At 36.0% G+C, this 27,550-nt stretch overlaps 5 protein-coding genes across 5 annotated transcripts; 4 read left to right on the plus strand and 1 right to left on the minus strand.

The window, feature by feature from the left end:
• The first annotated feature begins 2,421 nt into the window (after positions 1-2,421).
• On the plus strand, positions 2,422-3,387 carry LOC114632812 (olfactory receptor 52D1-like). Its single transcript, XM_028781418.1, has one exon. The coding sequence runs from the start codon at positions 2,422-2,424 to the stop codon at positions 3,385-3,387; it is 966 nt and encodes a 321-aa protein (XP_028637251.1).
• Positions 3,388-4,006: 619 nt separating this feature from the next.
• Positions 4,007-4,758, plus strand: LOC114632794 (proteasome subunit beta type-3). The gene has a single exon (XM_028781403.1). It carries the CDS (start codon positions 4,049-4,051, stop codon positions 4,664-4,666), a length of 618 nt encoding a protein of 205 aa, XP_028637236.1. The 5' UTR covers positions 4,007-4,048; the 3' UTR covers positions 4,667-4,758.
• A 4,079-nt stretch (positions 4,759-8,837) lies between these two features.
• Positions 8,838-9,815, plus strand: LOC114632810 (olfactory receptor 52M1-like). Its single transcript, XM_028781416.1, has one exon. It carries the CDS (start codon positions 8,853-8,855, stop codon positions 9,795-9,797), a length of 945 nt encoding a protein of 314 aa, XP_028637249.1. The 5' UTR covers positions 8,838-8,852; the 3' UTR covers positions 9,798-9,815.
• A 7,954-nt stretch (positions 9,816-17,769) lies between these two features.
• LOC114632770 (olfactory receptor 52K1-like) lies at positions 17,770-18,714 on the plus strand. Its single transcript, XM_028781382.1, has one exon. It carries the CDS (start codon positions 17,770-17,772, stop codon positions 18,712-18,714), a length of 945 nt encoding a protein of 314 aa, XP_028637215.1.
• Positions 18,715-24,731: 6,017 nt separating this feature from the next.
• Positions 24,732-25,768, minus strand: LOC114632799 (olfactory receptor 52A1-like). Its single transcript, XM_028781407.1, has one exon. The coding sequence runs from the start codon at positions 25,729-25,731 to the stop codon at positions 24,784-24,786; it is 948 nt and encodes a 315-aa protein (XP_028637240.1). The 5' UTR covers positions 25,732-25,768; the 3' UTR covers positions 24,732-24,783.
• Positions 25,769-27,550: the final 1,782 nt, after the last annotated feature.

Below are 27,550 nucleotides of genomic sequence, written 5' to 3' on the forward strand. Positions count from 1 at the left end.
TTCCTCTTAGCACTGCCTTCATGGAGTCCCACAAGTTTTGGTATGATGTGTCCTCATTTTCATTGAAATCTAAAAAGTATTTAATTTCTTTCTTTATTTCTTCCTTGACCAAGTCATCATTGAGTAGAGAGTTGTTCAGTTTCCATGTGCACATGGGTTTTCCATTGGTTTTGTCATTATTAAAGACCAGTCTTATTCCATGGTGATCTGATAAGAGGCAAGGGATTATTTCAATCTTTTTGTATCTGTAGAGGCTTGTTTTGTGACCAATTATATGGTCTATTTTGGAGAAGGTACCATGAGGTGCTGAGAAAAAGGTATATTCTTTTGTTTTAGGATGAAATGTTCTATAGATGTCTGTTAAGTCCATTTGGTTCATAACTTCTGTTAATGTCAAAGTGTCTCGGTTTAGTTTCTGTTTCCATGATCTGTCCATTGCTGAGAGTGGGGTGTTGAAATCCCCCACTATTATTGTGTGAGGTGTAATGTGTGTTTTGAGCTTTAGTAAAGTTTCTTTTATGTATGTAGGTGCCCTTGCATTTGGGGCATAGAATATTATTTCTACTACAGAAATATATCATATAAAATTCCTGAGATTTTTTTAATGAATAAGCAATATTTTATCATATGTCTTTCATGTTCTGTTTTTAAACTCTGCTGACAAATCTGTAATGTTTCAGACTCTCCATTGTGTTAAGGGATATGCAAAAGGTCCTTTGTTTCTTGTCTCTTTGAGACTTTACTATAGTTATATAACTTCTCCCTTCCATCCTCCATCCAAACCCTCCCATATACACCTATTTGTTCTTTCAAATTGCCCTATTTATTATTAATTGTCCCTATATACATATATCATATGCATTTATATTCCAAAGTATAGGCATCTCAGCCTTTATAATGTTACTTGTATGTATATTTTTTCAGTGGTGATCATTTTATATTAGATAATCAATTGGAAGACCCTTCCCTGAGAAAGATTATTTCTCCCACACTCAAACTTCCTTAGTTGGTGATAGTTCTTTATATATAGGGTAGAGATTATGTGTGGTTTCCTCCATTTAAAGGACTCAATATAAGTATAATATGCAGAAACTTGCATTTACCAAATAACAATTTTCATGATAGGCTCATCTATGTATTGTATAGTACAAATGTCACATGATCTCAAATACATGGCATTCATAAAAGTTAACTCATCATTATTTGAGTTCCAACTAAGATTTGAAGGAAAAGTCAGCCAAGGAAAACAAAATGAGTTGCGTATCTATTGTACTGTGTGGAAACTATAGCTAATAATCATGTTTTTTGTTTGTCTGTTTGCTTGCTTGTTTTTGTTTGTTTGTTTGTTTGTTTGTTTGTTGAGATTGGGTTTCTGTGTGTAGCCTTGGCTGTCCCGGAGCTTGCTCTGTATGCTGGGCTCCAATTAACAGAATTCTGCCTACTTCTGCCTCCCTAGTTCTGGGATTAAAGCACAGCCTGACTAATCATGTATTTTGTTTTTAAAAGTTGCTACAAGATATTTTAAGACAGTTTGATCCAAAAGAGTCTATTATCATGTGATAAATTAATTTAATTTAATCATACAAATTAGTGTGCTTATGTGCTTGTGTGTGTGTGTGTGTGTGTGTGTGTGTATGGTGTGCATGAAAGTTTGTGCATGTTTGCATATGCATTGGGGTATTGGCACACACATGCCATATGTGTTGATGGAGCCTGAAAGTTGACATCCAGAATCATCCTGACCATTCTTTCACCTACACTCAATCAAACCCTGGCATCCTTAGTTTAGGTACCCAGCTTTCTCTGCGGAATCTGTGCCCATGTCTTTGTAGGCTGGATATACAGACGAATGCCATGTCTACCTTGCATTTACATAGATTCTGGGAATTCTAGTTCTGGCTATCATATACAAGCATCAACCACTGAGTAATATCTATTATATCATGTATGCATCTTTCAAATCAATACATCATACATGAAAAGTATATAAAAATTGTATTTGAAGGTTTTAAAATATGTACTTTATCCTGGTCTACAAACAGAAATATAGTTCTTTTGTTGTCTTAGAAATTAAAATTATGTCTTCTGGTTTTGCATTTTTAAAATTTATATTTTTCTTTTTAATTTAAATGCCCAGGATGTTTGGGGACAAGGATCAAGCATCTTATCTATGAATCAGTCAATTCATTCATCTTTTGAGTCATGGAAAGTACTTGCTCATATGACTTTGAAAGCTACTGTTGCAGAGGAAGATAATCATTAGATTATCCAAATACTGCCCCTAATATACTGGTGATGTTCCAAGTTGGAAAATGATTCTATTCTTAATTTAATCTTGGAATAAAACATGTTAAGTGTTTTATATAATCTGTTTATTAATGGACAGATGGATGTGAAGACTCTACACTTTTCTTCAAAAGAATGCAGCAAGTGGATTCTATCATGCCATTGTCAAATATTACCAATCTGCACCCCAGGATCTTTCTTCTCCTTGGCATTCCAGGAATGGAAGCCATACACACATGGTTATCAGTGCCTTTCTGCCTTGTTTACCTGGGTGCTCTTTTAGGGAATTTTTCTATTCTCTTTATTGTCAGAATAGATTCCAATCTGCATGAGCCCATGTATTTCTTCCTCTGTATGCTCTCTGTGACAGATCTGATCCTTTCCACGACTGCCATGCCTAAAATTCTCAGCAATTTTTGGTTTCATGACAGAGAGATTCATTTTGAAGCCTGCCTGATACAGGTTTTTCTCATTCACTCACTATGCAGTATGGCTTCAGGGTTTATCTTGGCCATGGCCTTGGACCGCTATGTAGCTATCTGCAACCCTCTGAGACACTCCACTATCCTGACTCACAGTGTCATCTGGAACTTGGGGATAGTGATTGTCTTCCGTGGAGTGTTGCTTTTCAGTCCTCAACCATTTATGCTTCGCTGGCTTCCCTACTGTAGAACAAATACCATCCCTCATACATACTGTGAATTTATGGCTCTAATCAAGTTGGCCTGTGCAAAGACCCGGATTTTCAGATTATACAGTCTAACTGCTGCCTTCCTAACAGGTGGTTTAGATTTCATATTGATCATATGCTCCTATATTGTCATCCTTTATACTGTCTTTCGTCTTCCATCCAAAGCAGCTCGGCTGAAGACCTTGGGCACATGTGGATCACATGTTTGTGTTATCTTAGTAGCCTATACTCCAGCCTTTTTCTCCTTCCTTACTCACAGGTTTGGTCATAATGTGGCCCCTCACATTCATATCTTTGTGGCTAATATTTACCTCCTTGTTCCCCCCTTAGCAAACCCAATGATCTATGGCATTAGAACCAAGACAATCAGAGAACGTTTTCTCCAAATTTTAACATCTAAAAAAGCATAAAGTAATTATAAAACCACTGATTTATGAAACCAATCAAAAGACCAATCCAAAAGTTCTTTCACTAAAAACACAAAGCAAAACATTTATTCAATATTTATTTGGCTGTTTGATTCTCTTTGCTGGTACATTTGATGCTGCAAGCCTGCCCTACTGTCACACATAAAAATCTTATTATTTCAGCTTAGAAGTTCTGATATGTTGCCTCCGACTCTTTAATCAGCATTCCTTGAAATAACGTGTATTTTGCCTTTTCAGTTATAGTTAATATAGTTATATACACATCATGTAGAAGTGGCAGTTTGTAACCTTAACAACAGAGATTGTAATGTTAAAATAAATGTCTTCTGAAGATACCTCCCAGAAGTCTTCCTGAAATTTTGAAATATAATGTAAATCTAGAAATTCTTTTAATAAATCTAAATAAAATCCAATAAAAACCTTCTCCAGAGGTTTAATAATATTTTAAATTATTATAACATTTCCTTTTCTTGTTGTTTTCACATTATTGTTATAGTCGATTCTTTAAAAGCTATAACTTCCTCAAGAATTCTTTGATGATCTTATATTCCCTACTACTAGATACACTTGCTCTACATTAAGAAATAAAAAAAAGGGTTTGCAGGCAACTCAGTAGTGGTCGTGCTCCCAATACATCGCAATCATGTCTATTATGTCCTATAATGGAGGGGCCGTCATGGCCATGAAAGGAAAGAACTGTGTGGCCATCGCTGCAGACAGGCGTTTCGGGATCCAGGCCCAGATGGTGACCACGGACTTCCAGAAGATCTTTCCCATGGGTGACAGGCTCTACATAGGCCTGGCCGGCCTGGCCACTGACGTCCAGACAGTTGCCCAGCGTCTCAAGTTCCGACTGAACCTGTATGAGCTGAAGGAAGGTCGGCAGATCAAGCCTTACACCCTCATGAGCATGGTGGCCAACCTCTTGTATGAGAAACGGTTTGGTCCCTACTACACAGAGCCTGTCATTGCTGGCCTGGACCCGAAGACCTTTAAGCCCTTCATTTGCTCTCTGGACCTCATTGGCTGTCCCATGGTGACGGACGACTTTGTAGTCAGTGGTACCTGCTCCGAACAGATGTACGGGATGTGTGAGTCTCTCTGGGAGCCCAACATGGATCCAGAGCACCTGTTTGAAACCATTTCCCAGGCCATGCTGAACGCTGTGGACCGGGATGCCGTCTCAGGCATGGGCATTGTTGTCCACATCATTGAGAAAGACAAGATCACTACCAGAACGCTGAAGGCCCGGATGGACTAACCTGTGCTCTAGATGGACTAACCTGTGCTCTGGTCCCATCTCCCTTTTGTTGTTTTTCTTTTTAATAAAATTGCCTTTCTTTCAAAAAAAAAAAAAGAAATTATAAAAACATTTTTCTTTGCAATTCTTATTTATTTTTATAAACTTAATTTACCATACTTTTACATTTTCTTGGTTATGATTAGATATGCCCACATATCCAAAATTACTAAGAATGGCCACAAAAGTCAATATTGCCCATCTTGAAATCTACAAACTATCAGTTATTAGAACTTATTTTTTCTAAAACACTTGTCTGTGAATCAGTTTATGTAATGGTAAAACAAAACACTGATATTTAAGAATATCTTTCAGTTAAGATATTTTCAAAGAAAAATTGGCATATTAAAAGGTTTTCAATTCTAATGTTTGCTGTCTATCTAATGTAAGAGATAACATCCTGTTATTAAATAAAAGCAAATTGATCATGCATCCTAAAAATAGTATCTGTTGCTTGTCAATCATAATAAATAAATATATTTTTACATTTACACATGTAATTAGGTGATTGATTTGCCATAGTTCTAATGAGTATTTGTGAAAGATTCTGATGTGGAAAAGATGGGAATAGGGAAATTATATAATTATAGTATAATCTACATATTTTTGAAAAAATATTTTTATAGCTACTGTAAGACAATCAGGTTTTTAATGATGTGGCTCCTATTAGATAGAGAATGCTGCAGTTGCAAGCCACACATATCAGTGCATATAGACAGCAAAAACTCTACTAGATGGGTTTAAAACAAACAAAGAGAAATGAACATGCAAAGTTAGGTAACTAAGCAATTGGGGAGAATCTTGGAGAAGTTGGGAGAGTATTGCAAATGTGATCAAATTTATATGAAATTATCAAAGAACTAATAAAGATGAGAAACAAAAAATGTAGTGACTAAATACTGCATTTCCACTATGTTCTTGTATGGTAGGAGTCTATTGAAGTGTAAGGATACTATGTTACACAATGCCTATTTGTTGGAGAGGGATTCTCTTGGAAACAGCCTAACATCAATTGACATACACATTTAAAACTAATTAAATCATGAAAATAAGAAGATCTAGTTGGTAATAAATTCACAATTTAATGCAGGCAAAGAAAAAATATCATGGAAAAGATAGGAAACTTAAAATTTAGTTTTAGACATACAATAAAAAAACTGTTGCTCAGCTTGTTTAAAGAACAAGAAAGGAAAGCAGTGTTTAGTGGTCAGAAAAAATATAGGAGTTGTAGAGAAGATAAAATTCCCCAACCTAGTGACTCTACAATGCCAAATTTTACATTTGGAGAAAGGAAGATATATTGAAGCTTTGAATTGTGTTAACTGGGTTAGTACATATGGAAAATGTAATTAAATAATTTTAAAATAAAATAAGATAAAACAACAATAAAGGAAATGAGTTAAAAATTAATTAGTAAAAGTTTGTGGATGTGAGAGAAAAATCCCTCATGCCATAAGATGTATCATTGTTTCAAGAACTTTAGAAAACTGTTCATGTGCTGCAATTTTGTTCTGTGACATCTAGAAAAAAACACATAAACCACAATTAGGAAAATAAAAGCCTAATGACAGCATATGGCCCAGAATGGCATGACAGCATTCAGGGAACTGAGAGACGGAGGAAAGGGAGGAGAATAAATGGCCATGTACAAGAAGAGAGAGAAAGGCAGAACCATGACATCACCTGAGACTTACCCCTAGTTTCCAGTGATATTCTTCCTGCTGGACTGAGTGCCTTTGAGATCTAGAGCCTCCCGAAAGAGAACTAATCACTAGGACCCAATGCATGTGCCTGTAAAGGAGTGTTTTATATTCAAACTATAGACTAGAAGAAATTATTTTCTCTCTTTTGTTAGACGAGAGGGGAAATTGTGCTCCATATGAATTGGCTTATGTGGGACAAGGTACATGACTTTCGTGTTACTTAAAGGCTAGAGTGAAGTCAGAGAGGATAAAAAGAAGTTTAGGTCAATGAAATAGTTTGTCTTTGGATTGCTGCCAGTAAAAGAAGACAATATGATTTTGTAAGAAACCAACTAGTTATGAATTGTTGAGAAAGGTAAGAATATGAAAAGGAACAAACTAGAATCCTATTGAGTAGAAGAAATGTACTGAATAAGAGTATAGAAAGTAAGATTTTCATATATAATAATATCTAAAAAATGGAGATCTACAATAAGAAATCAGATACAAGGTACAACTTTTAGAGGAAGGGTTAGAAAACAAAAACATTATCCAAGTTATTAACATCAGGAAGACTCACGATAAGAATATTTCTGGATACATTCAGCAAATATACTAAATAAAGTATTCAGAACACATTAAAGAAACAATATCTTTATTAATTTTCTCAAAAGACAATTCATGATAATTATTCTCACTAAAAGCAATTTAGGTCCCACAAGTTGGGAAATGGACCCTGACCTCAGAGGACCACTAATCATTGCTCCATCTGGGATGGATCCAGACTGAGCTGTAGTTCCAGCTCCTTTTAACAGAGCATCCCATGTGTCTGTTCATCTAAGACAGCTCTCTGGAGAACACGTACCTTTTAAATTGAAATAATGAAAGCAGAAATACTGGATGGGAAAGAGCAAACAAGACTGCACTCTAATATCCTACTTCATAGAATTATGAGATCATCAGAAAGGTAACATTCCATTCTACAAATAAACACAATAAAGTTAAGGACAATAATAATCATACATATATACAAATAGGTACATCCTTTTATAAATGATGAATAGTGTATCTGTGTATTAACTGAAATGTAGAGTGATAGATTGATAGCCATTCTGAATTAGATTTGTAATAGCATTGTAATCGGCCAGGACAGATCATATCTGTGTGGAGATATTCCTATTTTTGGTCTATTTAGCTTTAGAGTTTGTGAAATCACAGCATGTTTTGTGGAAGGAAAAAAATTTAGGAGTAAAGAAGAAATGTGTTTTATTTATTAAGATAAAAAGTTGGTGGAAAACAAGACTTCATGGTTTTAAAAGAAGTAAGCAGGTAGACATGGGAGAAGCTAGGAACTAAGAAATGAGAGGACTCAAGTAAGGGAAAGAAAGCCAATAGTATGTAATTAAATCTTAATTAAAATAAAAATATCAAAAAAAGCTTAAAAGAAATAAAAATTCACTCCTGGCATTTTAGTTCTGTTTTTTAATTGTAGGTTTCAGGCATACCATATGTACAGGAGCAGAAAAAGGTTTTCCTTGGGAGCACTTTCACATTAAAAAATGACTTAATTAGTTGGAAATATGATAAAATAAAGAATCTGGTGCTAGACTTAGGGCTGGATCACTGCAATACCAACTTATGCAAGATTTTGACACTGAGAAATTTAAGCTTATAAAGAAGTCGGTTGACCAAATAATTGCATTTCCCTAAACAAGATATACCATAGTTTTTAAGTTGTGATAAATCAGGCACTCTAGGAAAAATACAGAAGAGTTTAAATGTAAAATGAGAGTTTCTCAAAGTTAAGATAAAATAAATGGATGGATAGATAGAATTCCATGTGCTGAAAACAAATAAACAACAACAACAAATGGGCAAAAACCTAATTGTCGCCATCAAATCTTGGAAAGACTGCTCTGCCATATGAAGGACCATAAAGTCTATAGATATCCACAGAAAGACCAGTGTCTGCTCAAGGCTTCTGAGGAAGGTAAAAACTAAAAAACACACTGTCTAACAAATAAAAACAGTATCTTCAGAGTATTCAAATAAGTATTAGAAATGTATCTTTCTTGAGACATAAAGAAAAATATTTGAATAATGTTGAATATGTTCCTCATTTTAATTTGATAACTATGAAAAGATAATAAGTGAAAGAAACACCAAATTCACAAATTGGTAGACATTTTTTACTTTATTATATAAATGTTAGCAAAGCTTTCTTTGAGTAAATTAGTCATATTCTTGATTTATAATGAGACTTTGCTGCAGGGTACACATTTTTAAGAAGAATATCTAAGAGATTCTGCACACACACATAACAACAATGAGAATTATCTAACATGATACTTCTGGATATTCTAACTTTATTCCTCAATCATTTTCAGAGTTGTTTATAAACACCTTAGCAAAACATGCAAGCTGTACAAGAAGGACTTCAGCCACAAACAGTGGGCAGTGCCATCATGGAGCCAGCTAATAAGTCACAACTCTCCCCAAGCACCTTCTGGTTGATGGGCATCCCAGGCCTAGAGCACCTCCATGTCTGGATTGGGATTCCTTTCTGTTCCATGTACATGGTGGCCCTGATGGGGAATGTGACTATCCTGGCCGTGGTGAGAGCAGAGCGCAGCCTCCACGAGCCCATGTTCCTCTTCCTGTGCATGCTGTCTGTCACTGACCTGGTCCTCTCTACATCTGCATTGCCACGCATGCTCTGTCTTTTCTGGATGGCAGCTCATGATATCACCTTTGATGCATGCCTTGCTCAAATGTTCTTCATCCACAGTTTCACTGCCATGGAATCTGGCTTCTTCTTGGCCATGGCCATTGACCGCTATGTGGCCATCTGTGACCCACTGCGTCATACCACAATTCTCACCCACAGCCGAATCGCCATGATGGGTGCAATTGTGGTGCTGCGGGGGGTAGGCTTCTTCTCCCCACACCCCATCCTGCTCAAGCAGCTGCCCTACTGCAGAACTCAAATCATTGCACACACCTATTGTGAGTTCATGGCTGTGGTGAAGTTGGTGTGTTTGGACATAGGAGCCACCAAGCGTTACAGCCTTGGTGTTGCTTTTGGCATCGGCTCCTGTGATTGTTTCTTCATTGCCATCTCCTATGTTCTGATCCTCCGTGCTGTCTTTCGGCTCCCATCTCGAGAAGCAAGTCTTAAAGCTCTAGGCACCTGTGGCTCACACGTCTGTGTCATTGTTGTGTTCTATTCCACAGCTGGGTTTACCTTCCTGACCCACCGTTTTGGCCACAATGTGGCCCCCCAGACTCACATTTTAGTAGCCAATATGTATTTATTGGTTCCACCATTTCTTAACCCCATTGTTTATGGTGTTAGGACCAAGAAAATTCGAGATTATGTTCTTAACACTCTAAAAGTAAAAGGCAGCTGATCATGTTGAAGTTGTTTGAAAGCACAGTAACGGAACTTAAAGGAAAGAATGTGAATAAATAGTCTTTTCTCATTATGAACTTTTTTAGTATAAATACTAGTTTTTAATGAGGAGGAATTACTATATATAGAAGTGGCTCAAATTCTGATGAAATTAGTAGCTGTGATATTTTTGTGTGTACTTTGTTTATAGTAAACTTCTTTAGAACTAGATGACAAGTCAATGCAGCCTTTATCCTTGTTGGTACTTCCAATATATGCTTTAATTTGGTATAGCAGCTTACAATAAAAAACAATTCAAAAGGAAGAAACACATGACTGTCTTTAAATGTTCTTCAAGTAAAATGGACTACTGAAAAATTAATGATCACTGTCAGTAATTGACATGAAAGTTATGTATTTGGTTTTGGCCTCTAAATTTATGATACTATCCTATTTGTTTATAAAAATTGTCACAGGAGTCCTCGACAGTAAATGTAGAGTATCCTTTACAATGATCTCAATGATCTAATAAACAAACAATATTTTTCTATTTTAAGTGTGAGTATATTAATATGGGTATGTACAAATGAGTAAAGGTATCCTCAGAAATGCAAGTATTGGATTGCCTGTAACTGGAGGCACAGGCGGTTTGTGGAGCGTGTGTTCTGGGATTGGATGCACAGTCTTCTACACAATCATAGTTTAGCCACAGGTCATCTCTCCAGTCCTACTCAACAATTATTTAAATCACCTTGTAATTATAGGCTATTTTTCTACTGAAAGGAAGTATTACTAGTTTTGACGTGAGCTGACTAACATATGGCCTCTTTAAACCTTTCATTTCTGTAGACTTGGATTCCATTCATGACTGACTATCTCTACATTCTTGTGAATCATCCCAGGATTTGCTCAGACACAATGATCTTGATTTTATTTATTTATTTTTTATATTTATAAAGTAAAAGTTACTTTCTTTTGTAAAAGTCTGTTTTTTAAGTAAATCAGCTTAAAGTGTTGAACCATTATATACACACAATATCGAAACTAAAATTTTTTTTAAAAAATGCATTTTTTACTGGAACAATTTGAGCAATTGAACATTTACTCTTTATAAAATTTAGCTCTTTTCCTTATTTCCTCCTTTATACAATATAGATGTGCAGAAGAACTCAATAAATATTTGTGAAACTGATATTGTCCCTACAGTGACTTATATTTTATAAAAATATTGTTTATATCTTATTTTTGTATAAGGCATGTTGATGTGTTTGAGGTGGCTTTGTGTGTATAGTCCTGTTCACAGATGTGAGAAGATACAGGTATGTGTGGTTGCATGTCTAAATATGTATGTATGTATGGGAGCTAACAGCCAAGGAAAGACAAAGAGGTCATGGAAGTGGGGCTATTAATATCACAAGGATAGAAAATGGGAAACATGAATCGATGTGGCTCTTCAGATGGTATAGGATGTGAAACCATAACAAATATAAAGGAATACTCTGTGTTGGCTACTGAACAGAGTGAGAGATGATTGAGAGTAGGATAGTATCAGGCAAGAGTGAGAAGGCATGAAGACTGTACTCAGCTAAATGCTGGTTGTTAGCTGAGCTAAGAGGGTAAGATGAGTAGTGTATACATGAGAAATATACTCAAGCTCGCATTTTGAAAAGATATTATTGGGCCTTAAAACAAAGAAGATGTTGCCTCCTCTTTCAATATGGAAGAATAAAAGAGACAGCATAATAAATGAAATGAACCCAATCCAGAATGAAAAATGACTGCATTTTATTTGTGGAATCTAAAATAAACAATAAATAAGAAGTAAAACAATCCTACACAAAAAGATACAGGCAACTAAGAAAAGCTAAGGATATGAGAAATAGTCATATTAGAGAAATAATCTTACCAAGGGAAGAACACAGCAGTTGAATGTTCAATACAGAATAGTCAAAACTGAAAATATGCCTACAAGTAATATTATGTATTGACTGAATAGGTTATGTTTAGAGATTTATATGTACAGGCATAAACATATGCACGTGTAACAACATTTAATGGAAAAAAGAGGCCATGAATTTTAAGAGAGCAAGAAGGTGTGTGTGAGAGGGTTTGGAGGGGAAAGAAGCAAGGAGGAATGATATAACTATATTATAATCTCAAAATTAAAAGAAGTACATTTGCAAACAGAGCATCAACAGAGAGAAGAAAAAAAAGCAGTTCCTAGGGTGGTCTAGTGAGACAAATCAAATGGTGCACAGTTAATGACTACGAAGGGTGAGTCAAGTATTGATATAAAGAAATACTATCTACAATAATCCAATATTGTAAATCTGAGTTTCATGTGTTTTAGGTACCCTTCTCTAATAGTTATGTTAATCCCCTCAACTTCATTAAATACTTCACAATGGGTAGCATCGCATTATATATGCTAACTTTATATGTATTTATGTTTTAAGTATATATATTTATAATTTAAAAAGATTTCTGTATCCACAGTGTTGTAAATAATGGTGAGATAAAAATGGAAGAACTGAGTGAACTAGATGTCATAAGGGAACACTCACTGTCCAGAAAGATAATAAAGATCCAGATTATTCATGATGACCAAAAATGTATTTTATTCACTTGAGTATCATGAATATACATTACCCTTTGGAATATAGCCTAATAAAGATGCTGACCTCTAAGGTCAGATAACTGTTATTTACCCTTGACACTGTTATTCTAGGTCTAAGAGTTCATAGTTGACAATTTATGAAAAAACAGTGTGTGTGTGCATGTGCGTGTGCGTGTGCGTGTGTGTGTTTGTGTAAGAATGCTCACATTTATTCATAAATATCACTTGAAGGCTGGCCTTTGCCTGGGCAACAATAATATATGGGTAAATGATATAAGCTCACAGTAAACTTCCTGTTCATCTGAATCTTACAGTCTTCCTGCCCCTCTTTTTGCAATGATCATTGACCCTTAGGTAAGGGAGCTGTATTGCAAATGTATCCATTGCAATTGGAATCCAAAACTTTTCATTTTGATTGGCTGTGGGTTTTAGCAATGTTCCCTGTCAGGTTTAAACATACGTTTCCTTGATGAGAATAAAGAGTACATTTCTCTCTGTGTGTACAAGGACACATATTTATAATGTAATTTGCTGCAAAATTATGTCTCCTAAGGATTCCAAAAGCTATACCGTACAGACTCACCAACATGACTTCCTAAACATGAGCTGAACATGAACATCAAAAATTGAATAGTAATGTCAATTAGAAAAATTCCTGGAGGTCTTATTCTACACAAAGAGCTACAAAAAAAACCAATGAATGTAGAGATGGAGAAATAGTTCTTTTCACAGAAAGAACTAATTGGTTCTCAAACATAAATTTGCCATATATATTTCATATATATGTTAATATCATATATATGTATAAATTCTAATATATACCAGCAATGTTTACATATCAAGAAGATGCAAGAGATTGTATATATGTATTTAGAAATATATATGTATATATAGATATACACATATATTTATGTAACAATAAATAAAGCAAGATGACATAATTTGAAAAAGCAAGGAGGGGTCTATGTGAGGGTTTGGAAGGAGGAAAAGGAAGGAAGAAAGAGTCTAACCATATTATAATATCAAATCTGAGAAATAATTTAAAATAATAATAATTTGAATGAATAAAAAGGCAGATCCCTGATCATTCTCTTCAAGATATTTATGCTCCAGAGCATTACCAACCTAAGACAGAAAAGTATAGATTTGGATAATACATATTTCATGATGGGTAAGGAAGTCACTCTTGTCAGAATGACCTAAGACAGACTCAGTCTTGTTAATGAAATAAAAGAGAGGGAGAGGCAGAGAGCCTTTGGGGCTTCTTGGCAAGAATCTGACATGGGCCAAGGACAAGGAAATGGGCTGCTTGGTAGGAATATGACATTGGCCAAGGACAAGGAAGTAGGCTTCAGGCAGGAATCTGACATCAGGCTAGAACAAAGAAGTAATTTTAGGCAGAAATCTAACTCTTAGGCTAGAACAAAGAAGTAATTTTAGGCAGAACTCTAACTCTTAGGCTAGAACAAGGAAGTAGGCTTCAGATATGAAAATGACTTGGGGCTAGGACAGGGAAGTGGGCTCAGATATTTTGCTCATCATGGTAAGCCCTTAGAAACAGTGATCACGGGAGTATTCACAGAACTTTGTTTACTGCCTTGCTTGTTCTTTGACTGTTTGCATCTATTGTATTGCTAGTTCCTCAACCTAGAACTGACCTTAATGCTTGCATGTAATTAAAATGGTATAAAAGCAAAAAAGGAGGAGGGGGAAGGGATATGGGCTTCTAGGGAGGGAAAATAGTGAAAGAGGATGACATCTGTATTGTAAATAAATAAAATATCCAATAAAAGATTAAAAATTTAAAAAAAAGAAATGGCAAGCCAACAACAACAACAAAGACTGCAGCTTTTATAACTTTGAATAATTATATATCCTAGACATTTTGTAATAAAATGGTCCTGTCTAGGGAAAAAAAGATATTTATGCTCTATCAATAATTTCTGCACAAAATAGTTTTCAAAAACGTTTCTTTCTTTTTTTAGGCATATCCACAATTCTGCCTAGAGTCTTTTAAAAATATTTTCCCCAGAGCATTGTCTTTTATGATATTTATCATCTAGTACTCTGTTCTTGCTCAAGTTTCCATCAATTCTTCCCTTTCTCTTTATCCCACAAATACTCTTAAGTTAATTTTACTTTGTCTTTACTTTTTCTAAGTATGCCTGGGCTTTGATCTCATTTAAGGAATTAAGAGCCCTGGTATCTGTTCCTGATTTATTTATGGTACCCTAAAAGTGATTTGAAGTAATAAATAAATAAATAAATAAATAACTTGAAAACAAATCAATTTACATGTTAATTATAATCTAGCACAACACTGTTTTGAATTTGACTCCTGACCTGCCCAATCTAGCTTCAGCATTCTTAAAATATCCATTCTGATTCAACTTTTCTCCCACGTCCCTCTGGGGTTTCTAATCTCTATTGACCTATTACTTACAGCTCATCCACAGCAAATCCTATAGTGCTTAGCAAATTCTGTCTGTCCTTGGTGATTCTCCTTAAGGTTTTTATCCAACAATATTCAGGCCAAGAGCAGCACATTTGGGTATAAGGCAAGGTCACTTGAGACCTAGAGAAGAAAACCAAACCAACTTAAATGGATCTCAAGCTCAAATACACCATCTTAATCTTTGAGTTAAACAGCTCTTCTTCAGACCTCCAGTGTACTGGGATCATTCCAGGATTGCTGACAAGGTCTATAATTCTACAGGTAGGACTTCAGGAAAAAGGAACACAGGAGAGAGAGGAAAGGGAAGAAGTGCCCTGTGACACAGACAGTTATATAGGTAAAATAGATTCTCATTTATGTTCAACCAAATATCACAAAATACCTAAACCCATTGTACACTTTTTCAATTTTAGAATGATCAGAGACACTTATTTAAAGAAAACAAAACAAAACGAGAGAAATCTCTGAGTGTTTATTCTTGAATCGATTGCATCTTTCTATAATATTCACATATTATTGCCAATATTTTATGACAGCACAGATAAAAACTGTTTCACTGTGCTTAAAATACCAATTCTGTCCTACAGACTCTGTTTTGTGGGGATCATCACCCATAGTATTCATGATAGATGAATATACATTCTCACTGGAAATGTTAACACGTAAAAGTTTCTGGTTTTGTTATGTATCTGTTTTGTCCTCAAGCGGCTATTTATGATAGGATCCTGACTTCTAGCAGATTAAACTGCATTTTACTATTTTAATTCTCATTATTTGCCCAGATATCTAGCTATATGACACCAAATATTTTCTCTTTAAAGAAATTATTAACCTAGAAACAATAGACTATACAAGTATCAAGATTTTGAATTATTTATGCTTAAGGAATCAGTTCAAGACTTTCCATTATCTTCATCACAGTTCTTTGAAACTAACAAACTTATAATACAATGCCTCCATAGCCTACTTCAATTTTGGAATGCATTGGAAAACAAGAAAAGCTACAGTTTAGAACAAAAAATTCTTTTAGAAATGATGCCAGGTATACATCCTCTGCACAGAGATTAATTTTGTCTTATATGGTTAATATATTTTTGGACATGTAGAAGTTTAATTTAACACTTAATTTCAAATAGAGTAAGGAAGAGTTATGTGGAAGAGTTTAGAGGGAGGACAGAGAAATAAAAATGATAAAATTATAGTATAATATAAAAAGGAAATTAAAAAGATAAGATCAAGTCACAGAGAAGTTTTAGGTCTGAGATTCTAAACACCTGCATATTTTTACTATGCCAGGTTACCTCCTAGAAGAAATGTCTATTATTAAGCACCAGTGTGCCATTGACAAAATGGCATTTTAATCTAAAATACTGATATCTGAATCAGTCAACTTACTATGTAAAAATGCTACAGTAGAATTTGAATACTAAGCCATACATATTTAAAATGATTTAACTATATAAAAATACCTATTTATGTGTATATACTACAGCTAAAATATGTGGATGTTTTAATTGTCTTTATAAATCTGGGGATATGTGTATGCCAGAAACTTAACAATAACTGGATGCAGGGCAAGTATGGAGACTATCCAAGGTGTGTCTACAGTATCAGCACTTAGCAGGTTGAGGCATAAAGGTAATGAGTCAGAGAAAGTCCTGAATGTCTGGTGAGTCTGAGATCAAACTGGGCTACAGAGAAAGATACTGTTTCAAAATAAAATCCCAAAGGGAAACAATAATGGGAATAAATGCCAAGTCATTAGACTTACAAAAAATTTGGAAACATGTTAAACATTTCATGATGTGGATGTAACAATAAAACACTAGTAATCCAAGAAAATCATCAATTACAGGGAGGAATTTTGTCCTAATTTTAATATTTCTAGGTAAATCAATCATGCTTTGATTTGTGATTTTAAGCTTTTATTAGTTTTTCTCCTTTTTGTGATATTTATAAAAATTATACAGTTGAAATGTTAAATAAGATTATAAAGCCTAAGCCTTAAAAGCACAATGTAATTACATTTGTGTAATGTTAAAAACTTACTACTATGTCTTTATATTAATATTTATTATGCATATGTACCTTCTATTTTAGCATATTAACATGCATTCATGACTTTCATTTAGTGACAGAAAATTTTGTATTTCTATAAAAATAATTATGTAGTTCATAATGTTTAATAACTATAATAAAGTGCTATTTTGGTTAAAAAAAAGTATTTACATTAACCCCAAAATACTACTCCCTACAGAAACACAACCATACATTCCCACATAAAATTAGTAACTCCTCTTGACCCTTACCCACTCCCTGAATGTGCTTGACTGAATAGTCTGGAAATGCTGAATTATTACCTTTGGAGGCATTTCGAGATACCAGTTTGTCATCCCATACATCCACTATTCTACCAAAGTGATCACCTTGCTTTCTACATAATTTTCCCACATAGTTCCTGAACCTTTTATCAGAATGAACTATTCATAATAAACACAGGCAAGAATCCTAAAAAACAAAGTCCAATCCTCCAAGCAAGAGTAATACATAATTATATTCCGCTTCCTTGGCTGGGGTAAATACTTCAATGACTGGCTTGTTTGTACACACATTCTGCCTGTAATGTGGAATGCATGCCATGCTATATTCTACCATCCTAAGTGGTCATATTAGAAAATAGTAAGACTTGAGTATGATATAATCAGAGCAACAGGAAAGACTAAATCATGGAATAAGTACATGTTTAATAAGAGCTTTATTTAGAGAAGGTTTCTTTCTCTTAGAAAGTTGTCCAGAATTTTCTGCATTCCTACACTAAGTAGCTCAACTGTTGAATTGATCATCAATTTAATAACAATTACCATTGTAAACTGTTGTCCTTGTCTCCCTAGGACCAGACCTTGAAGAATTCCTCTGACCATGCCATCATGTAATAACTCCATTCCTCAGCCCTTAATATTCATCCTGGCTGGAATCCCAGGCCTCGAGTCCTCCCACGGCTGGTTCTCTATATCCTTTTTCTTGATATTTGTAATAACCATCATAGGAAATATCACCATTTTAAACATCATTTGGACAGATAAGACTCTCCATGAGCCAATGTTTCTCCTCCTGGCTACACTATCAGTTGTGGACTTGTGCCTGGTTACAGTCACTGTACCTCGAATGTTAGGAATCTTCTGGCTGAATGCCAAAGAAATCAGCCTTGAAGCCTGCCTCACACAGATGTTTTTCATCCCTTCCTTTTATGTCATGGAATCAGGGATCCTCTTGGCCATGGCTTTTGATAGATTTGCAGCTATCTGGTACCCTTTAAGATACACAACCATCCTTGACAGCAACATGCTTGTGAAGATGGCACTGGCTATACTGGCAAGGGCGGTGGCAGTGGTTACCCCTGCACCCATCTTAACTAAAAGGCTGGAACAATTCCAAACCCAGGTCATTAGTTATTCCTACTGCGCCTACATGGCTGTGGTGATGATTGCTTGTGGAGACATCTCCAACCATGTTGTCTATGGCCTCATGGTTATTGTATCATCTGTGGGGATTGACCTACTTTTTATCATTCTTTCATATACCTTGATCCTTTGTGCTGTCTTTCATATTCCATCTTGGCAAGCAAGGAGCAAAGCTCTCAGTACATGTGGTTCTCATCTTTGTGTCATTGGTCTGTTTTATTCTCCAGTTGTCTTTTCCGTCTTATCCCAGATTTTAGGGTACCACATGGCTCCCTACTTACAGATTATAATCGACAATTTGTATTTCCTGGTGCCTCCTATGGTTAACCCCTTAGTATATGCAGCCCGAACCAAACAGATGCGAGAGCGGGTGTTGCAGGTACTGAACTGTCAGAGGAAATGAGCTGGTACCTGGGATGAAAAGAAGACATGCAAAAATGTGATTGTGTTCTACATACAATCAGAAGTTCAAATAATTTCTGCCAGCTCTGAATTTTCTTGAGAGGGGGAAGAAAGTACTAATTTAAGAAAAGAACTCAGTTAGGTTGGAATATAACTTGCATATATTCGTTCAATCTTGATGTATGAAAAGTTAGTAATTCCTAAGCATATGTTGTCTATGGCCTCATGGTTATTGTATCATCTGTGGGGATTGACCTACTTTTTGTCATTGTTTCATATACCTTGATCCTTTGTGCTGTCTTTCATATTCCATCTTGGCAAGCAAGGAGCAAAGCTTTCAGTACATGTGGTTCTCATCTTTGTGTCATTGGTCTGTTTTATTCTCCAGTTGTCTTTTCCGTCTTATCCCAGATTTTAGGGTACCATATGGCTCCCTACTTACAGATTATAATCGACAATTATATATAATGAAGTAGGTATACTTTAACTGAAATTTTATTGTTCAAATAAACAAATGATACCACATGAACTGAAAACACTTTCCAAATGTGTAAGGGTTCATTTGAAGTGTATGTCATCAACATGGTCGTGCTTTAATTTTGTCTTTTCATGGTCGTGTTTATCTCTTTTACCCACACCAAACCATAAATAATAGAAAAGAATTCTAATAAAAATAGATACATAAACATATATATGAAAATATTAATAACTAATGAGCTTCTCTGCTTAAACATCTTCATATAGTAAAAAGAAGATCATATGAAGTATGTAATGAAATACCTTTAAAGGTCTTATGTTCCAACTGATGGGCATTTTGGCTGTCATCTCCATTGGATCCTTCATCCGTGGAGTCTGGAACTTTCTAATGGTTCCCCCCTCTCCCGTCCTGTTCCCCACAACACTCTGTTGAACATTTCTACTCATTGTCCTGACCCTCTGGGCTTCTCTTCTCTCTCCCACTAATACCTGATTCTGCCCCCCTTTTATTCCCTCCTCCTCTCCCCCCTCTCACCCAGGTTCCTCCCTCCCTCTGCCTCCCATGTCTATTTTGTTCCCCGTTCTAAGTGGGATTGAAGCATCCACACTTGGACCTTCCTTCTTGTTAAACTTCATATGGCCTGTGAGTTGTACCATAGGTATTCTGAACTTTTTGACTAATATCCACTAATCAGTGAGTACATCCCATGTATGTCCTTTTGTGTCTGGGTTACCTCACTCAGGATTATATTTACTAGTTCTATCTCTTTGCTTGTAAACTTCATAATGTCCTCCTTTTTAATAGCCGAGTAGTATTCTATTGTGTAAATGAATCACATTTTATGTATCCATTTTTCCATTGAGGGATTTCTGGGTTGTTTCCAGTTACTGGCTATCACAAATAAAGCTGCTATGAACAAAGTGAATCACATGTTCTTGTGATATAGTAGAACATCTTTTGAGTATATGTCCAGAAGTGGTATAGCTGGATATTCTGGTTGAATTATTTCAAACTTACAGATGAACCACCAGGTTGATTTCCAAAGTGGCTGTATACATTTTCAACCCCACCAGCAATGGAGGAGTGTCCTTCTTTCTTCAAATCCTTGCCAGCATCTGCTGTCACCTGAATTTTTGATCTTAGCCATTCTGACGTAAGGTAGAATCTCAGGGATATTTTGATTTGCATTTCCCTGATGACTAAGGAACATTTTTTTAGGTGTGTCTCAGACATTCAAGATTCCTCAGTTGAGAATTCTCTATTAGCTCTGTACCCAATTTTTTAAATTATGTTATTTGGTTTTCTGGAGTCTAACTTCTTGAGTTCTTTGTATATTTTGGATATGAGCTCTCTATTGGATGCAGGGTTAGTGAAGATCTTTCCCAATCTGTAGGTTGCCTTTTTGTCCTACTGACAGTGAGCATCCTTTGCCTTACAGAATCTTTTGTTTCATGAGGTATCATTTGTCAATTGGTGAGCTTAAAGCCTGGGCCATTGGTGTTCTGTTCAGGAAATTTTCCTCTGTACCACCACTAGTAGATAGACATAGCCCCCAGTTGATGGATGGGGCCACACACCCATCTCAAAAAAAATTTTTTTTTCGAGACGGGGTTATTCTGTATAGCCCTGGCTGTCCTGAAACTCACTCTTTAGACCAGGCTGGCCTCGAACTCAGAAATCTGCCTGCCTCTGCCTCCCAAGTGCTGGGATTAAAGGTGTGCGCCACCACTGCCTGGCACATCTGAAAATTTTTAACCCAGAATGTTTTCTGTCTAAAGGAAATGAAGGGACAAAAAAATGGAGCAGAGACTGAAAGAAAGACTATCCAGAGACTATTCCATCTTGGGATCCATCCCAGGCACAGATACCACGCCCCAACACTATTACTAATGCCAAGATGTGCTTGCAGACAGGATCTAGGCATGACTGTCCTCTGAGAGGCTCTGCCAGTACCTGACTGAGACAGATGCAGATACTTAACAGCCAATCACTGGACTGAGTCTAGGGACCCCAGTGGAAGAGTTAAGGAAAGGACTAAAGGAACTGAAAAGGATTGCAACCCAGTAGAGAAATCAAGTTTCAAAGAGAGATCAAGGAGAATGGGAGAGGGGAAGAATTTAAATGACTACTACTTTTAATATAAATGTATGAAACTTTATTCTGTCTATAAGAAATACAGGCACAGGGGATGGAGAAGAGACTGAGGAAATGCCCAACCAATAGTGGGCCCAAATTGAGAACCATTCCATAAAGAAGCCTGAATCCCTGACACTATTAGTGATACTCAGTCATGCTTGCAGACAACAGTCTAGCATGGCTGTCCTCTGAGAGGCTCCACCCAGCAGCTGACTCAGACAGATGGAGATACCCACAGACAAACAGTGGATGGAGTTTGGGGACTCTTAAGAAAGATAGGAGGAAGGAGTGTAGGCCCTGACTACCATAGGAACTCAACAGGAAGACTAACAGAGTGAACTAACCTGGGTCCCAAACAACTGGAGCAGGGCTATCCCAACAGCTGTTACTAGTATGTGGCTTATGTTCTTCTAGCTGGACTGCTTTCTCTGACCCCAGAGGGATCAGAAACTAATCTTACAGAGACTTGAAACGCTAGGGTTGGGGTGATACTGAGGGATGTCCCCACCTGCTCAGAGGAGAAGAGAAGAGCAATTAGGAAAGGATTGTGGGAGCGGGTGACCGGGAGGGTGGCAGTGAGAGAGATGTAAAGTGAGTAAGTAAAAACTAAATAAAAAATATAAGTGTGTGAAAGTGTCAAAAATAGAAGTGTAATTAAAAGGAAAGAAAAAATGCCTTTACAGATATACTTTCTTTTTAACATCAAGCTTTCCTCTCCATATACCTGGTTTGACATATTTGCATAAATTGAACATATCTAAAACTGAATCTCTTAATTACTAAAATATTTATATTAAATATGATGTATTTTAAATACATTGCTGTTGGGATAGCCCTGCTCCAGTTGTTTGGGACCCACATGAAGACCAAGCTACACATCTGTTACATATGAATGGGAAGGCCTAGGTCCACACACTGTATGTTTTTTGGTTGGTGGTTCAGACTCTGAGAGCCCCGATGGTCCAGGTTAGTTCACTCTGTTGGTCTTCCTGTTGAGTTCCTATGGTAGTCAGGGCCTACAGTCCTTCCTCCTATCTTTCTTAAGAGTCCCCAAAACTGTCTCTATAGGAAACTAAGACTGTTCTTTATATCCAGTAAATTAAAAAGTATAATAAAATTAAACATTAATAAAATAAATGTTTCCATTGTACAAGGTGACTTGCAAACTCTTTATTTGTTGAAGACTGAAGGAGCTGAAGGAGTTTGCCACCCCATAGGAAGAACAACAATATCAACCAACCAGACACCACCCAGTGCTCCCAGGAACTAAACCACCAACCAAAGAATGCACAAGGAGAGACCCATGGCTCCAGCTGCATATGTAGCAGAGGCTGGCTTTGTTGGGCATCAATGGGAGGAGAGGCCTTTGGTCCTATGAAGGCATAGAAGAATGCTAGGGCAGTGAAGCAGGAGTGGGTGGTTGGGTGAGGGAGCATTCTCATAGAAGCAGAAGGGAGGAGGGTTGGGATGGGGTTTGTGAGGAGAAACCGGGAAGGGAGATAACAGTTGAAATGTAAATAAATAAAATAACCAATGAAAAAAATTTTTAAAAGAAAAGCTGCACTTTTATTGGTTATTAAATATCTATGGCTTTAGACTTCTTCCCATGAATCCTTAGATATGTCAGTACATAAACATCTGATGTATCCATCAGTTTTCTGTACCTTATTATCGTCTATGTGACATGAGGGAACTTATAAGAATAAGATTTATTCTGCTTATATAGTTTGTTTCTCTCTTTTAAAGTATTTTAGGTACTCAAGTAAAGACTGCTCATATGCCCTCAGGCTCTAGTGGTTTTCTGAAGAGATCCGTGTTCACAGCAATGGTGTTTTAACATTCCATTTATGAGACCCTTTCTAGTTTGGGAAGTACCATTTACTAATGAATGCAGTGTACAGGGAATGCTATACTGCACCTTAAGGTGTTACTATCTACAAAGAGGGTATATAGAGATCACTGGATAAATGCTTCCCAATTCTATTCCCCATCCCGTGGGAGCTCTATTTCTTATACTATTTCAAAATGCCCTCAACAAAAGAAAACTTTGAAAATCCATGTATTCTCACATATTTTAAGAAATTGAAAATATAGAATGACACTAAAATTTTTGCTATTTTTTTTAACAGCATGTCTTTATGTCAGTGATAGAATTTTAGGAAGAAATGATTTTCAGGTAATTTTTATCTTTCTTTTCCTTTGTAAATATAGTATGCCATTAATTTGATCCTCAAAGGGAAAATAAATCAATAGATCAAATGTAGAGATTAATGAGTTAATACTTTTAGTACTCATGTGGAACTAGCCAAGATGGGACATATGCTTTTGATATATAGAGTCCCTGGAGAGTGGGGACTAACAAGAGGCCAGAGACACAAAGGTAAATGCAAATGTGTCAGTTCTCGGTTCTCTTCATTTGTTTGTAAGAGCTTTTGCTTCATAAAGATAAGAATAGAAAATATATGCTCTATTTAACACGATATTTGCTCAGTTTAATAGTAGAGATGTCGAACTCTACCCATTATCTTCTAATTAACTTTGGTGAAAAGTAAGTTTACTGTGAGTTTTAAAATGACACAGACAATGGCCATTGACAACAGTACTAGTCTTCAGGCTGTTGAAATGGTTCAGTTGATAAAGGCACTTGCATTTTTGTAATGTGTACTTTATGTTAATACATATTTATATGTAATGAATATTTCACATTTGTGTAAAACAGTGCATCAGATGGTAGAGATATTAGCAGATGATCTCATGCAACAGGATGGTTTGTATATTTTGATACTATTGAATACAGGGGTGCGGCTGCTTTTTACAATCAGAATTCTCAAGGACTTCAGTCACACACATCAGTACAGTATCATGAATTTTAATGACATTAATTTTAAAACTGAATTAATATTATGATTAAAAGACTTTATCATCTGAAGTAAAGTTTGACATTCAAATCTCACATTTAAAATTATGTCCTCCATGAAATCTTGTCTGATTCATTTTAAAATCTGGATTAGTTGTTTCTCCATGTGTAGCCAAATTATATTGTTTTAACCTCATACATTATATTTGCTCAATATTTTTAATCTTCCTGTAGAATCTTTAACATGTACATGGGTGTCACTGTTTACCATTGGGGAAAATACCTACCTTTTGCATTACAGAAAGCACAACAACAGATGTCTGGATTGAGAGAATGAAAAAATAGATAGAAGAATGCAAGAAAGAAAGAAAATGGAGAATAAAAACTTAGGCGAGAGATCTTAGAAATATACGAGATACATTTGTATGTTTCACCTGTATTTAGTCCATGTTCAAACTGGTTTTGTCTTGAGAATATGCAATGACATTTTGTGAAAGATCACGATATTGGAATTAATTAATGAAAATAGTCACGTATAGTACAAACAGTTTTGATCGGCAACTCTCTAGTTTCACTCTGACAGCATATTTTATGATTCTTTACTGAGTATTAGACTTCGGAACAAAAATGTTCACAACCAATTTGCGGATCTCCTTTGTCTTCACACCATAGACAATGGGGTTAAGGGCAGGGGGCAGAAGCAGATAGATGGTAGACAGTAAGATGTGAACGTATGGTGATACGTGACCAAAGCGGTGACTGAAAAAGGAAAAAAAGGCAAGGATATAAAACTCCAAGAAGACGACAATATGAGCCGTACAAGTGTTGAATGCTTTGCTTCGTGCCTCTTTCTGAGGAAGACGAAAAACAGCTCGGAAAATCATAGTGTAGGAGATGAAAACAAATATCATGTCAAAACCTAGAATTGCAAAAGCCACAAAGAGCCCATATGACTTATTTAGGCGGACATCTTCTGCTGCCAGCTTGACTACAGCCATGTGCTCACAGTAAGAATGAACAATCACAACAGAGTGGAACTGTTGCAGTTGCTTGAGGAGAACAGGTAAAATCCCAACGAGTACAGTTGCCCGAACTGCAACCATCAGAACGACTCGAAGTAAAAACAAAGGTGTAAGGATGGACGTGTGCCTCAGAGGATTGCAGATGGCAATGTATCGGTCAAAGGCCATGGCAAGCAGAATGCCAGATTCTGTTCCTTGCAAGGCATGGATGAAGAAGAGCTGGGTGAGGCAAGCGTCAAAAGCCATGGAACACGAACCAAACCAGAAGATTGCCAACATCTTAGGAGCAATGGCTAAGCAGAGCCCAAGGTCCGTAGCTGCCAGTACTGCCAAGAAAATGTACATGGGTTGGTGTAGACTGCGTTCGGTGGGGATAATGATTAGTAGGAAGAGGTTTCCCAGCAAAGCCACAAGGCATACAACAAAGAAGGGAAATCCAATCCAAAACTGCACATGCTCCAGTCCAGGGATGCCAATCAGAACCACTGTCTTTGGGTTCAGATATGACAAGTTGTTATAGCCCATGAAGCTGATGAATCTTCTACTTGTCGCTGATACTGACACCTAACCAGAGAAAACTGATGACTGTGAAGAGTGAAGGAGGAGAACACTCAGATTTTCTCTTGGAATCTTATACATATGAATTACGACCATGTAGCTTTAAATCTTTGAGCATCAACTAAGTTTTATAAGAATGTGGGTCTTTGATCTTCTATTGAAAATCCTTTTAGATAATTAAGATTATGTTATATTTGTCTTTTAGAGATGATATAAGTGAAAATGTATGGCCTAATTGCATTGATTCTGTGAGTTTCTGGAGCCACCCCGCTGGTCTCAAAGAAAGTAAATGTGACTCTTTCCATATCCATCTCTAAACTCTGAGTACTTTCGAGATTATGTTAGACTTCACTGTGACAAAGATCAACCATCTTGTAGCCAGATGATGATGATGATGATGATGATGATTATGAAAGTACTTATGAATCTCAGAAATCAGTGAAGTTAAAACATAGAGATGTCAATGAAGCAAAAAGAACCCAAAAGCTAAGAAAGGACAGTCTCAAACCTGGAATATTATATAGCCTCCAGTTAAATGTGTTTAAACATGTTTATTGTACTAATGTACTTCTTATGCTACAAGGAAGCAGGCTTCTTAGGCTTATAGTGCAGTTCAAGGCAAGTTTTTTACTTTGCTTATTTTATTCTTCCCAGTCGGCAGGTAAAATAATTTCTGACACTATTGAGCTTTTCCAACACAAGGGTGGCTTAAATTTCTCTTTTAAAAATTTGGCAAAGAATTAAAACTGAAATGCTGCAAATCTACACTTTTGTCTTTTAATATTTTCACTAGTAACTCTATGAACATAAAGCAATATGTGATTTTCATTCTACTTTCTCTAATATTAACTGTACATGTATATAATCACTGAACAGGGAGGATAATATTGAATGGAATTTTAAAAACACCATTTTAAAGAAGTGAGAGGCTACCATATTAAAACTATATGAAAAGAATATATAGTTCATAGTGCTTAGCACATTAATACTTATGAAGCTATGGACTGAATTTCTTCAATGTCACATAAAATATTTCAGCAGTTGATGAAAAGTAGAAATCTTTTCACATGAGCTTCTCTACCCAAAGAAACCATGAGAATATGACCAAGAAAATAGAGATGCTGATTAAAATATCTGGAAATTTTGCATCACAACGTTATTTGGATATCTATTTGAAATGAACTCGACAGTGGATGCAGAAATTTACGTAAAAGTAATTATACACAAAAATGTTTATGAGTAGGGCACAAGTTGTGGCAAAATGTAAAGGAGATGCACGAAGAAGTTCCATGTGAGATAATTATTTAAACGCTGATCGATGATCTAAGGACACAAGACAAAATTAGTTTTGGTCTCATCATAATAGATAGTAGGTAATTCATTCAGTTATTCACATTTAATTGATAATGATGAAAAGACCACATCTCATAGTTAAAAATGCAGAAGTCATATCACATTTCTTCTATTTAGTATGAACATACAAATATATAATATTATTTTTCAATATATTTTTATAATTATCTTTTGTGTATCAGTACAAAAGCACTTGTTTTGAGCAATGTAAATTCCACTGATAATCTTAACTTCAGGGATGAGATGTGACCTATAAGTCCTCAGAAAGCAGGATAATGAGCTGAGAAAAATGGGGTGCTCTTGTCTTCAGTTCTCTCTATACTTCCAGGTGTTCTGTTCAAACTGGACACACACCACACACATACACACACACAAAGGGGAAGAGGGAGAGAGAGGAACAGAGAGAGAGAGAGAGAGAGAGAGAGAGAGAGAG

The sequence above is a fragment of the Grammomys surdaster genome, unplaced genomic scaffold, assembly GCF_004785775.1.
Source record: "Grammomys surdaster isolate TR1022 unplaced genomic scaffold, NIH_TR_1.0 425, whole genome shotgun sequence".
NCBI classification, from domain to species: Eukaryota; Metazoa; Chordata; class Mammalia; order Rodentia; family Muridae; genus Grammomys; species Grammomys surdaster.

Bases quoted from the DNA above. Each gene is read 5' to 3' on its own strand.
- LOC114632812 (XM_028781418.1), top strand. From the start codon at position 2,422: ATGCAGCAAGTGGATTCTATCATGCCATTGTCAAATATTACCAATCTG.
- LOC114632794 (XM_028781403.1), top strand. From the start codon at position 4,049: ATGTCTATTATGTCCTATAATGGAGGGGCCGTCATGGCCATGAAAGGA.
- LOC114632810 (XM_028781416.1), top strand. From the start codon at position 8,853: ATGGAGCCAGCTAATAAGTCACAACTCTCCCCAAGCACCTTCTGGTTG.
- LOC114632770 (XM_028781382.1), top strand. From the start codon at position 17,770: ATGCCATCATGTAATAACTCCATTCCTCAGCCCTTAATATTCATCCTG.
- LOC114632799 (XM_028781407.1), bottom strand. From the start codon at position 25,731: ATGGGCTATAACAACTTGTCATATCTGAACCCAAAGACAGTGGTTCTG.